This window comes from Rhinopithecus roxellana, chromosome 14 (assembly GCF_007565055.1).
Source record: "Rhinopithecus roxellana isolate Shanxi Qingling chromosome 14, ASM756505v1, whole genome shotgun sequence".
NCBI lineage: Eukaryota > Metazoa > Chordata > Mammalia > Primates > Cercopithecidae > Rhinopithecus > Rhinopithecus roxellana.
The window spans coordinates 57,476,902-57,489,878 of NC_044562.1; the positions used below are offsets into that span (position 1 = coordinate 57,476,902).

A 12,977-nucleotide genomic window follows, 5' to 3' on the forward strand; every position below is an offset into this window, starting at 1 on the left:
GGAACAGAGTCAAGGGCAGACCCGGGCCCCCGGCTGGCTGTGATGTGCGCTGAGGGCTGACAATTGTCCTGGAGACCGAAGACCAGGCACACTTTGGGCAACGTGCTGGAACCACCGGTGTCCCCTGCAGTAGTCCCCACTGCCCTCAACGAAAGGGCAAACCTGCCCAAGTCTGGATGGTGACCTTGGAAACTCATGGGACCACAGCACCCAAGCATCTCTGTCCATAATAAAAGCAGGTGTCTTTCACCTGCACCTCCCAGACACTGAAGCAGATCCAGACTCAGGAGTGGGGGGCCGTTAGCTCTGTGGGCTCCATGTGCCAACACCTGAGAAGGCCCTGGAAGGAAGCCAGGGAGAGTGGGGCTGGCAGCATGGGGTCAGGGGATGTGGCAAGTGGGGGCTGTTCCCTGTGTGTTCTGGACAAGGAGTAGGAAACGTGGGAATGAGAAGGTGGGCGAGGGAAGAAAGGCACGGAAGGTGGAGGGGAGTCGGATGCAGGACTAACTCAGTCCACAGCAGGTTAAAACCAACCAGGACACCATCATGACCACGAGAGCCAGCCAGGACTGGGGAAAGATGTCTGTCACGCCACCAGCAATGGCTAAGTAGGCAGAACAGACAACAAGCTCCTGAGCCTTAATAAGAAAAAGGCAGGTGAGGCCGGGCGTGGTGGCTCATGCCTGTGATCCCAGCACTTTGGGAGGCTGAGACAGGCAGATCCCTTGAGGTTCATGACCAGCCTGGCCAACATGGGGTAACCCCATCTCTACTAAAAATACCAAAATTAGCCAGGTATGGTGGTGCACACCTGTAATCCCAGCTACTCAGGAGGCTGAGGCAGGAGAATCACTTGAACCCAGGAGAGAAAGGTTGCAGTGAGCGGAGATCGCGCCACTGCTCTCCAGCCTGGGTGACAGAGTCAGACCCTGTCTCAAAAAAAAAAAAAAAAAAAAAAGGCAGGTGACTTGGGAGGCTAAGGCAGGCAGACTGCTTGAGCCCAGGAGTTCCAGACCAGCTAGGACCACAAAGTGAGACCTCATCTCTACAAAAAATACAAAAACTTTGCCGGGCACGGTGGTGTGGGCCTGTAGTCTCAGCTCCTCAGGAGGCTGAGCTGGGGAGATGGCTTGAGCCTTGGGCCTCAGGAGATTGAGGCTGCCGTGAGCCGTGACTGCACCACTGCACTCCAGCCAGGGCAACAGAACAAGACCCTGTCTTGTTAGGCCGGGCGCGGTGGCTCACGCCCATAATCGCAGCACTTTGGGAGGCCGAGGCAGGTGGATCACAAAGTCAGGAGTTTGAGGCCAGCCTGGCCGACATGGTGAAACCTTGTCTCTACTAAAAATACAAATATTAGCCAGGCATGGTGGCAGGTGCCTTGTAGTTCCAGGTACTTGGGAGACAGAGGCAAGAGAATTGCTTGAAACCAGGAGGCGGAGGTTGCAGTGAGCCGAGATCGCACCACTGCACTCCAGCCTGGGCAACAGAGCAAGACTCTGTCTCAAAACAAAAAACAAACAACAAAAAAAAACCTCTGTCTCAAGAAAAAAAAAGAAAAAGGCAAGTGACCCAATAGAAACAAGAGCAAAAGACACAAAAAGGCAATTCACATTATTGGAAACATAAATGGACCATAAACGTGAAAAATGCTCAACCGGCAGCACTGTTCACAATAGCAAAGACATGGAGTCAGCCTCAGTGCCCGTCAGTGGTGGGCTGGATAAAGAAATGTGGTACATATGTACCATGGAATACTATGCAGCCATAAAAAAGGACAAGCTCTTGTCCTTTACAGGAATGTGGATGGAGCTAGAGGCTATTATCCTTAGCAAACTAATGCAAGAACAGAAAACCAAATACTGTATATTCTCACTTAGAAGTGGGAGCCCAACAATGAGAAGTTATGAACACAAAGTGACCAACAGACACTGGGGCTTCCTTGAGGGAGGAGGGAGAGGAGCAGAAAAAATGACTATTGTGTGCTAAGCTTAGTACCTGGGTGACGAAATCATCTGTACAACAAACTCCCGTGACATGAGTTTACCAATATAACAAACCTGCACATGTGCCCCCGAACCTAAAGTAAAAGTTAAACAAAAATCTCAACTTCTTTAAGAAGCAGGGAAAATGCAAATTAAAACCTGGTTGAGGCTAGGCGCGGTGGCTCACGCCTGTAATCCCAGCACTTTGGGAAGCCGGGGTGGGCGGATCACCTGAGGTGAGGAGTTCAAGACCAGCCTGGCCAATATGGTGAAACCCCGTCTCTACTAAAAATACAAAAATTAGCTGGGCGTGGTGGCGCACGCCTGTAATCCCAGGTACTCGAGAAGCTGAGGTAAAAGAATCTCTTGAACCCGGGAGGTGGAGGCTGCAGCGAGCCGAGATCTTGCCATTGCACTCCAGCCTGGGAAACAGAGCAAGGCTCTGTCTCAAAAACAAACAAGCACACAAGCACACAAACCATGGTGAGCCACAACCACATCCCAACTGATGGGTAAAACTTTAAAAGTCTGCAGTACCAAGTGTTGAGAAGTTACAAAGCAAGGGGCCTCAGGCCACTGCTGATGGTGGAAGCGGGGCCACCACATGGGGAGTGGTGTGGCCATCCATCTGCACATGCCTCAGCCTGGCACCCCTACTCCCAGAAGTTCCTGCCCACAGGCACAGGGATACACAACGTGTGTGCGCGCACACACAAATGAATTTACAGTAGCTGATTTTCATAATCGTCCCAGACTGGGAACGAGTCAAATGCCCATTCTCACAGCATCCATAAGCAAAGACTGGAATTCACACGCACAGCTGCCTGTGGCAAGGCAAGGGCGGGGCCCGGGGCAGCAGTCATCAACCACACCGGCGGGCCTCACCGCAGGAATGACCCCGCACGTGATTCAGCTCTGCCAATCTCAAAGCCAGGCTGTATTGCTTGATGATGTCAAATTGGCACTAAAATGGTAAAGAAACCCTGAGTGTGATGAACATAAAACTCAAGACTGATTACTCTGTGGAGAGGGAGAGGACAGGTGACAGCACAGCTTGCTCCTAGGGACAGAGGAAGCTGGTCAGAGGAGGGCGGAGAAGGAGCCGCGTGGACAGACCTGGCAATGAGCGGGGAACACAGCAGGGTGAGAGCTGGGCTCTGCATCCCAATCCCTAGCTGCCCCAAGCCCTGCCTGTGCACGCCTGTGCCCACACACCCAGCATCCTCTTGCCTAGTTCCTGTTTCTCACACTCCCTGGACCTGTTGCTTAAATGATTCTAAGTGGTACCTCCCATTATCACTGAAAACAAACACGTGAAAGGACTTTTTAAGCTGTTAATTCTGTAAGCACACTGAGAGTCATAAACACAAATGACATGCCTACACAAAAGCTTTAATGCTGGAGGTGGGACACATGAATGGCAAAGGTAGTGTCAGAGTTTTCAGGTGACCCTGAGGGCTCCGGCCTCTACGAGAGAGCTGAGTGTGCCAGGAGGGATCAACGTTTACCCCGGCCTCTGGACAGCAGCTCCCTAGCCACAGGGAGGAGCTCATGGTGGGTGGCAGGGGGGCGGGGGGCGCTGATCTGCTCTGGAGTTCTGGACACCATGCCCTCAGGCCTCATGCGGCAAGGTCATGGGTCACAGAGTGGATGCAGGGCCTTGGGCCTTGCCTATGACCGCCTCCACGTACCTGGTCTACACGCAGCCCAGCCGCACGAAGATTATCCAGAAAAGTCTCCCGCCAGGTCCTGTGCGTGTCTGTTCTGTCCCGGGAGGCACTGTTCTGCTGCCAGTCTAGCTTCAGGTCCTCCTCCCAAACAAGGACAAAGTCTGCTGGGAACCAACAGGGACAGAGGCAGGAGCCTGGCTACGTGGCAGTGGCTGGCGGGGAAGGGCTGCCAGTATCCTAGCCAGGACGCAAGGGAGAGCCAGGCACTTGGACACTTGGGGCCAGTTCCTTCCCGGTCCCCTCTCATCCCAGCCAGGGCTGGGAGGACTCAGGGAGCACTTCCAGGTTCCAGGAAAGCCCTGCATTGGCCTGAGTGGGGAACGGAGGCCTGGAGAGGGGTTGGGTGTGGCCCTCTGAGATCCCTGCAGAGTAAGTCCCAAACTCCTAAAGGGGTCTTTAAGGACTTCAGGTGCAAGGCACTGTCAGACTTCCCTTCCTGCCACAGAGAATCATCAGCGCTGGAGAAAGTTTCTGAAGCCCCTGATTTTCTGGCATGAGACAGCGATGGATGCTGGGCTCAGGCCCTCGAGAGAAGAGGAGCGTGTGAGGTGAGCCTTCCCTTCCCTTCTTCCTGGGGGCATTTCCCAAACCACAAGGAGGGCAATAGAGCTCAAGCAGAGGCGTTGGTGGGCGAAGCGAATGGGCATCCGAATTAGGTGCTGCTAAGGGGGCTGGAGCTTGGGAAGAAGATGGAGCCACTGGCTCTGTGAGAAAGTCCCCCAGGCCCTTGGAGCACCAAGCTATTCACACACAGAGGCAGCTGCTGGAGGCCAATGGCTGACAAAGATTCCAGAGGATACACAGGGCTGGGGAATCTGAGCTCCAGCTGGAACACCCTGGTCATCCAGCAGAGACTCGCAGGCCACACCCAAGGAGTAAGGACGATGGAGTCCCCCCTTCTCTGCAGGGGATACATTCCAAGACCCCAGTGGATGCCTGAAACTGTGCAGAGTACCAAACCTGTATGCACTCTTTCCCTATACCTACCTATAATATGCACATACCTATGATATACCTATGATAACCTTCCTACGGTGAAGGTTAATTTATGAATTAGGAGTAAGAGATGAAAATAACTAATAATAAAATAGAATTATAACAGAATACTGTAGTAAAAGTTATGTGAATGTGGGCATTCTGTCTCTCTCTTTTTTAATATCTTATCGTGGCTGGACTTGGTGGCTCACGCCTGTGATCCCAACACTTTGGGAGGCTGAGGCAGCTGGATCACCTGAGGTCAGCAATTCAAGACCAGCCTGGCCAACATGGTGAAACCGTGTCTCTACTAAAAATAGAAAAATCAGCCAGGCGTGGTGGCAGGTGCTTGTAATCCCAGCTATTCAGGGGGTGGCAGGGGGAGGGGGTGGGGGGGGCAGGTGAGGCAGGAGAATCACTTGAACCTGGGAGGTGGAGGTTGCAGTGAGCCAAGATCACACCACGGCACTCCAGCCTGGGTGACAAAGTGAGACTCCATCGCCAAAAAAAGAAAAAAAAAAAGAGGCCGGGCGTGGTGGGTCACGCCTGTAATCTCAGCACTTTGGGAGGCTGAGGTGGGCAGATCACAAGGTTAGGAGATCAAGACCGTCCTGGCTAACATAGTGAAACCCCGTCTCTACTAAAAATACAAAAACAAAATTAGCCGGACATGGCAGCAGGCACCTGTAGTCCCAGCTACTTGGGAGGCTGAGGCAGGAGAATGGCGTGAACTCAGGAGGTGGAGATTGCAGTGAGCTGAGAACATGCCACTGCACTCCAGCCTGGGCAAGAAAGCGAGACTCCATCTAAAAAAAAAAAAAAGGGTAATAAGTAATTTCTATATACCTATGACACACAGGCAGTGAAATTTTCCAAGTAATGCTATTTGGAATACATCTACTAAAAGATAGGAAAGATCTCATAAAAGCAGCAAAAAAGAAATTAAAGGCCAGGTGCTGTGGCTCATGCCTGTAATCCCAGCACTTTGGGAGGCCAAGGCGGGCAGATCACCTGAAGTCAGGAGTTTGCGAAGTCAGCCTGATCAACTTGAAGAAACCACGTCTCTACTAAAAATACAAAATTAGCTGGGCATGGTGGCAGGTGCTTGTAATCCCAGCTACTCAGGAGGCTGAGGCCAGAGATTGAACCTGGGAGGCAGAGGTTGCAGTGAGCCGAGATCGTGCTCCTGCACTCCAGCCTGGGCAACAAGAGCGGAACTCTGTCTCAAAAAAAAAAAAAAAAGAAAGAAAGAAAGAAAGAAAAAAAGGAAAAAAAAAAAAAAGAAATTAAAGTAGACCTAAATAAATGGAGGAAAAATACCATATTCATGGAGTGAAAGACTCACTTTCTAAATATGGGAAATAATGCATCAGGCATACCTTAATCCCTTTGAAACAGAACACACAAAACTGACAAAACGTTAACAATACCAGGCCAAATGCATTTGAAGACACAAAGCATGATTATGGGTAGAAAATTTTCTAGGCACAATTAATACTGATAAAAAGCATGATTTTCTCAGAGGATAGAATATATTCTACTTTATATGAGAGTTTAAAATGATTGTATCTTGGGAGGTGCCAGTGTTGGAATGAAGGGTGGGGAGCTTCTGGGAGCAGGAGATGTGGTCTGAGGGCCTGGTGGGGTTGGGAGGGAGGGATGGGCCCGTGGCCACGCATGCAGCTGTGAGGATGACTTAAGCCTCACACACAGAGGGGGCATGTGGAGGATTCTGAGAAAATAAGGGCTGTCTACGTTTTAAAAAAACCATCTTAGGCCGGGCGTGGTGGCTCACGCTTATAATCCCAGCACTTTGGGAGGTCGAGACAGGTGGATCACTTGAGGTCAGGAGTTCAAGACACCTCCCTGACCAAAATGGCGAAACCCCGTCTCTATTAAAAACACAAAAATTAGCCAGGCATGGTGGTGCGCACCTGTAGTCCCAGCTACTCAGGAGGCTGAGGCAGGAGAATAGCTTGAACCCAGGAGGTAGAGCTTGCAGGGAGCCGAGATCGCACCACTGCACTCCAGCCTGGGTGACAGAGTGAGACTCCGTCTCAAAAAAACAAAAACGTAAATGAAAACAAACGGCCGGGCGCGGTGGCTCAAGCCTGTAATCCCAGCACTTTGGGAGGCCGAGACAGGCGGATCACGAGGTCAGGAGATAGAGACCATCCTGGCTAATATGGTGAAACCCCGTCTCTACGAAAAATACAAAAAACTAGCCGGGCGAGGTGGCGGGCGCCTGTAGTCCCAGCTACTCGGGAGGCTGAGGCAGGAGAATGGCGTGAACCCGGGAGGCGGAGCTTGCAGTGAGCTGAGATCCGGCCACTGCACTCCAGCCTGGGCGACAGAGCGAGACTCCGTCTCAATAAAAAAAAAAAAAAAAAAAAAAAAAAGAAAACAAACAAAACCCAAGCAAACAAAAAAATCATCTTAACCACATTTAAGTATCCAGGTCATTGGTACTAAGGACACTGACATTCTTCTGCACCATCACCACCATCCATCTCCACTGAACCACTACACCCATGAAGCACCAACTCCCCTCCCCTCCCCTCCCCTCCCCAGCCCCTGGCACCCACCAGTCTACCTTCTCTATGAATTTGACTCTCTGGGGACCTCATATAAGTGGAATCACATCTGTCCTTTTGCGACTGGCTGATTTCACGTAGCGTAATGTCCTCAAGGCTCATCCCCATTGCAGCCTGTGTCAGAATTTCCTGCCTTTTTATGGCTGAATAAATCCATTGGTTTTAGGAACCACATTTTGCTTACCTAGTCATCTGTAGGTGGACACGTGGATGGCTTCCACCTTGATATGGGCTGAACTAAGTTTCCCCAAAATTTATATATCAAAAGCCCCACCCCGCAGTCCTCAGAATGAAACTGTATTTGGAGATTAGGTTATTAAAGACCCATAATGGCTATTAGGGTGGGCCCTAATCCATGACAGCTGGTGTCCTTGTAAGAGGAAGAGACCCCGGGGGTGTGAGGACACAGGGAGAAGGCGCGTCTGCAAAAGCCAAAGAGAGGCCTCCAAGCCACCAGCCCTGCCTCACCCTCACCTCGGACTTCAGCCCCCAGAGTGTGAGAAAAGAAAGTTCTGCCATCTAAGCCCCGCAGGTTGTGGTACTTTTTTTTTCTTGGAGATGGAGTTTCGCTCTTGTTGCCCAGGCTGGAGCACAATGGCGCGACCTCGGTTCACTGCGACCTCCGCCTGTTGGGTTCAAGCAATTCTCCTGCCTCAGCCTCCCAAGTAGCTAGGATTACAGGTATGTACTACCACGCCTGGCTAATTTTGTAGTTTTAGTAGAGACAGGGTTTCTCCATGTTGATAGGGCTGGTCTCAAACTCCCGATCTCAGGTGATCCACCCGCCTCAGCCTTCCAAAATGCTGGGATTACAGGTGTGAGCCCTGTGCCTGGCCCAGGCTGTGGTACTTCTTATGACAGTCCCGGCAGACGAATGCACGCCTTCCAGCTACAGTGAGTGATGCTATGGCCGTACAGGTATCTCCCCGGGGCCCACATCCCATGCTTGTGGGTGCTCATCCAGGGAGGATGTGCTGGCTCTTATGGGAACTCTTGTGCTGAATTCTCTGAGGAACTGCTGTTTTCCTTAGTTTTCTAGTTGCACCATTTTACATTCCCTTCAGCAACGCACAAGTGAGCCTGTTTCTGCTCATCCTCATCAACACTTGTGATTTTTTTTTTTTTTTTTTTTGATGGAGTCTCGCTCTGTTGCCCAGGCTGGAGTGCACTGGCGCCATCTCGGCTCACTGCAAGCTCTGCCTCCCGGGTTCACGCCATTCTCCCGCCTCAGCCTCCCGAGTTGCTGGGACTAAAGGCACACGCCACCACACCCAGCTAATTTTTTGTATTTTTAGTAGAGACGGGGTTTCACTGTGTTAGCCAGGATGGTCTCGATCTCCTGAACTCATGATCCACCCGCCTGGGCCTCCCAAAGTTCTGGGATTACAGGCATGAGTCACTGCACCCAGACGATTTTTTTTAAGTAGTAGCCATCCTGGTGGGAGGAGGTTAGGGTCTCTCTAGCACTGAGGGGACAGCAGGGTGGGTGGGGTGGGTGCTGGGAGCCCGGGTGGTGCTGGTACAATCCCCTGGGAGTCGGTGGTAGCTCCGGGCAGACAGAGGCAGTGGGTTGGGGGTGGATCAAAGAGATTTTGAAGGTACAAAAGGGGTGGAGTGCAAGAGATAAGAGTCAGAAATGACCCAAGTTGCGGCTGAGCAGCTGGAGGATGGTAGAGGGGACGGGAGCAGGAGGGAGGGGGCTGCCCTGTCTGCTCTCCAGAGCCCTCCTGGCCCCACCCCATCAGTAGGGAGCCCCCTTTCCTGCTGTTCTTCCTGCTGTGGTTTGCTCACCCCGAGGCCCTCACCCCAGTGCCCCATCCCCAGGCAACTGGCCCCAGAGCGGCCTGGTTACTGAGGAGGCCACCCCCCGCCTGCTGCCCCTAGGGACACCCCAGTGGTGTCCCCACCCTCAGGACCAACATGGGTGTGGTATAGATGCTGGGAGGGGCTTACCAATCCGGGGCTTGGCAGGGCTCCCAGCTCCAGCTCGGCAGGCGGCCGCTTGCTGTCCACCTGGCTGGAAGGCACGGAGGATGGAGGAGCGTATCAGCATCTGCCCACGATGACTACTCCCACCCACCCCACCCTGCAGCCATCCTCGCCTCCAACCTGTCCCTGCCCTGCCCCAGAACACTCAGGACCACAGAAGAATGTGCAGCGGGTGGGTAGGGGTGGAAGTTGAGGGGGGTGGGTAGGGGTGGAGGTCAGAGGGTGAAGCCCCAGGATGCGCAGGTGAGAGGAGCAGCAGGCAGGGCCAGAGGGCACCACCAGCCCTGGGCCTCCAGCCATCTCCCCTCCTCCTCAGACCAGGACCAGGGGTGCCTGCCCTGCTGGCCTCCAGGGGCAGAGGGGAGCTAGACTGCTCCCAAAGTGGCCCTGAGGACAGAGGTGGCCATGGCGACCGAGAGTGTCTAGATGCTCGAGGTGAGAGGCCCTGCGCCCTCCCCGGAGGCTCATCTCAGCTGTGCTTGGGGCAGCAGGAAGGGGCCCCATGTCCACCCGCAGGCTGCTGGGGCAGATGTGTGGCCCAGAAGAACCAGGAAGAGGGCCCTCCACAGCCAGGGCCACCTGCATGGCCTTGAAGGCCCCGGACTCAGCCTCTCCCCACAGGCTCACAGCGCATCCATGGCCTCCTGGTGACGAGGTGGAGCCCTACAGATGGACCTGGGTGCTGCTGTGGCCCTGCACTGACTGGGACTGGCCCCACAGGGAGGGCCCTGCTCTGGTCTTGCCTTTGCCTGGCCGAGCCCCCCTTACTCTCCTGGCTCCTATCTGAACACCAGTGGGTTCTGCTCAGTCTCCGCAGTCAGGCCGGGCCAGGCGGGCGGTGATCTGACTGTGTGTGTTGAGGACAGGGTGGTGAGGGCTTGGGGGTTGCCAGGGGATGCAGGGGAAACACGGTGATGCCCATCCACCCCCAAAGGCTCTGGGCCCAGGGTGGGGACATAGACCCAGGCAGCGGAGGACCTCCGAAGTCGCACCACGGTCTCCTGGGCGCTGTGTTACCTCCGAGGTGTGGGCTGTGCTCCCGTAAGGGCCCCTCTTCTCTGCCTCAGGGGGGCTCACATCGATCAGGACGGTGCTGTCCTCTTCCTGGGCCCGCCACCGCAGCATCCTGCTTCTGCACCCACCAAGGTTGGGTGAGGACAGGGGTCAGAGAGGAGATGCGTGAGACCCACTCCTGGAGCCTCCACACTGCCTGCTGTGAGCTCACTTTACAGACTTGACTCAGAGTAGAATGGGGCCACGCAGGCCCGGCCAACTCTCCAGGCCATGAGCACATGGAGAACCTCCTAGCCAGTTGCTAGTTCCAGGAAGAAACCAGTGAGTGGAGGGAGTGTCTGGCAGGCCTGGCACAGCAGGCGTCTGTCCGTCTGTCCATCCAGTGAGTGCCCGTCTCCCCCAGCCCTGAATACCGTCCACTCTGCCTGGGTACTCAGTGGAGCCTGAGAAGGCCCAGAAAGGTGGGCCTGGAGTACAGACAACCCTCCCTCTCTTATCTGTAGGGTGGAGCCATGTGAGCCAGGGACAGGCAACCCCTCAAGTCGCCTGCCTTTGCTCATGGCCTGAGGACCCAAAGCCAGGACCCCTAGGCCCTGAGCTCCCCAGCAAGGTGGGCCTGATGGAGCCCGGCCTCACTCCTCTTGGGGGTCCCAGCTTCCTCCTGCACCTTAGCCCCAGGGGTCTCTCTCTGTGGGAGGACAGGTGCTGTGGCTCCCCGTCTTGGGCTGGCAAAACGGGGCCAAGAGCATGACATCTGTGGCCCTGGAAGGAGGGGTTTCAAGCTGGGGCTGGTGTTTTGAGCTGCGATAATGACCAGAGGGTGTGACTGTGGAGGCACCACAGGAGGTCGGAGGGGGTGACCTTCTAGTCCTACCCTTCACTTCCGATTAGCAGAGGCCCAGATAGACAGACTGAGCCCAGACCACCTGCGCCTGCCTGCCCCTGAAGCCCAAGCCAGGTCTCAGTGTTAGGACTCAGCCCCGGCCCCAGGCTGGGAGCCTCACTACTGACTGAGGGGCGTTCCTGGAGGAAAGTCCCCGAGGAGTTTCAGCCACCCACCAGCCCCCCGTGTCCCCCATCCCGCTGTGGTGGGCAGGCGGGCCCCTCCTCAGACCTCTCTGAAGAAAGAATGGGGGATGCCCCCACCCCAATGAAGGGACCTGCTCCATGGGGGAGTCCCTGGGCAGGCAGGAAACCAACCCTGGGTGTGCCCTGTCCAGAGCTGCACTGAGCGTGTGTCCCTCCTTGTGCCCCAAGGGGCTCTGGAGACCAGGGCAGGCCCTGGCACTGCCTCCCCACAGGCCAGGGTGTGTGAAGGTCCTGGTGGGCTGGGGCGCTGCCCTGCCTCCCTAGAGTCCAACGCTCCACCTTCTCCCTGTGGCCCGCACGTCTAGGCTGGGTCCCCACCTGGCACAGTGGCTTCCAGAAGAGGCCTCGGAGGTCACAGCCCACCTCTCAGCGTGAGCCTGGTCTTGGCAGTAGAGTTCAGGCACCACTACAGGACAGAGGGTGGGGAGGGGCGGCCCTTGGAGCCCCGCCCAGGCAGTGGCAGCCACTCGCATGCCCTCTCCTTGCCTGCAAGTGGGCCGGGAAGCAGGCAGGGGAGGGGCCCAGCACACCTGGCCAGGGAAAGGCTTCCTGGCTCCTGGAGCAGGATCTATCTTTGTTTAAAAAGGGGGTGTGGGGCTCAGAGCTGCAAACAGAGGCAGCCCACTCGGCTGGGCTTTCACACACCCGCATGCAAATGCTGCCACCCTCCTGGGATCCTTATTTGCTTAGAGATTTCAGGGCTGGCATCAGCTGTTGTAACTGCTGCCTTGGAGGGTCACAGGGAGGTGGGATTCCGCAGGAACAGCCACAGGTGCCACCTCTGCTGCAAGCCCCGCCAGGCAGCCTAGCAAGCTGTGTTTACATGGAGGGAAACTGAGGCTCCTTGAGGTTACGTAGCATGTGCTGAGTGGTGGGCCAGTGTTTCACCTGGGGGCTGGGGAGATTGGTAGACCCAGGTCACAGTGCTGGCTCTGCTGATGCCTGAGGGGTGACCTCAGGCACATCCCATGCTTAGGGCCCCATCTGCAAAAGGACAGCAGGGGTCCTAGCCATCCTCCCATCGTCTCCTTCTCCTTCTCCTCCCCCTCCTCCTTCTATCCTTTCTCTCCACCTTCCCCCTCCTCCTTCTCCTATCATTTCTCCCCCCTACTCCTCCTATCCTTTCTCCCCACTCCCTCTCCTATCATGTCTCCCCCCACTCCTCCTCCTTCTCCACCTATCCTTTCTCCCCACTCTCCCTCCTCCTATCGTTTCTCCCCCCTCCTCCCCCACCCACTTCTCCCTCTCCTCTTCCTTCTCCTCCTGTCCTTTCTCCCCGCTCCTCCTCTTCCCCTCTCCCTCCCTCTCCCCCTTTCCTCCTGGGTGCCGGGCAGGGTCTGAGAACCTACCACTCATGCTCCCCGCCCTCCCCGCACAACTCCACTGGGGAGTCCCAAGCTCAGCTTGCTGTTCCAGATGCCCCCTTCCTCCTGTGGAAATCCCTCCAGGTGGACCCTCATCCTGGCTGCAGCTCTCCCCTATACCTATGCCCCTCTGTGCTTGGTACCTCCCAGGGAGCCCTATTCTTGGACCCGTGTTGTGCCTTGGAACAGTGGGAAGGCCCTGCAGGCCGGATTCTCTGTCAGGACCAGCAGAGCCTG

General features: G+C 55.3%; 1 protein-coding gene across 2 annotated transcripts in view; it reads right to left on the reverse strand.

Annotated features, from left to right (window-relative positions):
• ANO7 (anoctamin 7) overlaps positions 1–11,946 on the reverse strand; it is a 38,625-nt gene extending 26,679 nt beyond the window's left edge. The window contains exons 1-4 of one of the 2 annotated variants that reach the window (XM_030916941.1): positions 11,695–11,946; positions 10,291–10,405; positions 9,238–9,301; positions 3,359–3,816 (exon numbers count right to left, since the gene is read on the reverse strand). In XM_030916941.1, coding sequence (XP_030772801.1) covers positions 3,605–3,816; positions 9,238–9,301; positions 10,291–10,405; positions 11,695–11,849 — 546 coding nt within the window. In that variant the 5' untranslated portion in view covers positions 11,850–11,946 and the 3' untranslated portion in view covers positions 3,359–3,604. Of the gene's footprint in view, positions 1–3,358; positions 3,817–9,237; positions 9,302–10,290; positions 10,406–11,694 lie in introns of those variants that run through there. The other variant, XM_030916942.1, reaches the window with a different exon arrangement.
• Between the last annotated feature and the right edge of the window lie 1,031 nt (positions 11,947–12,977).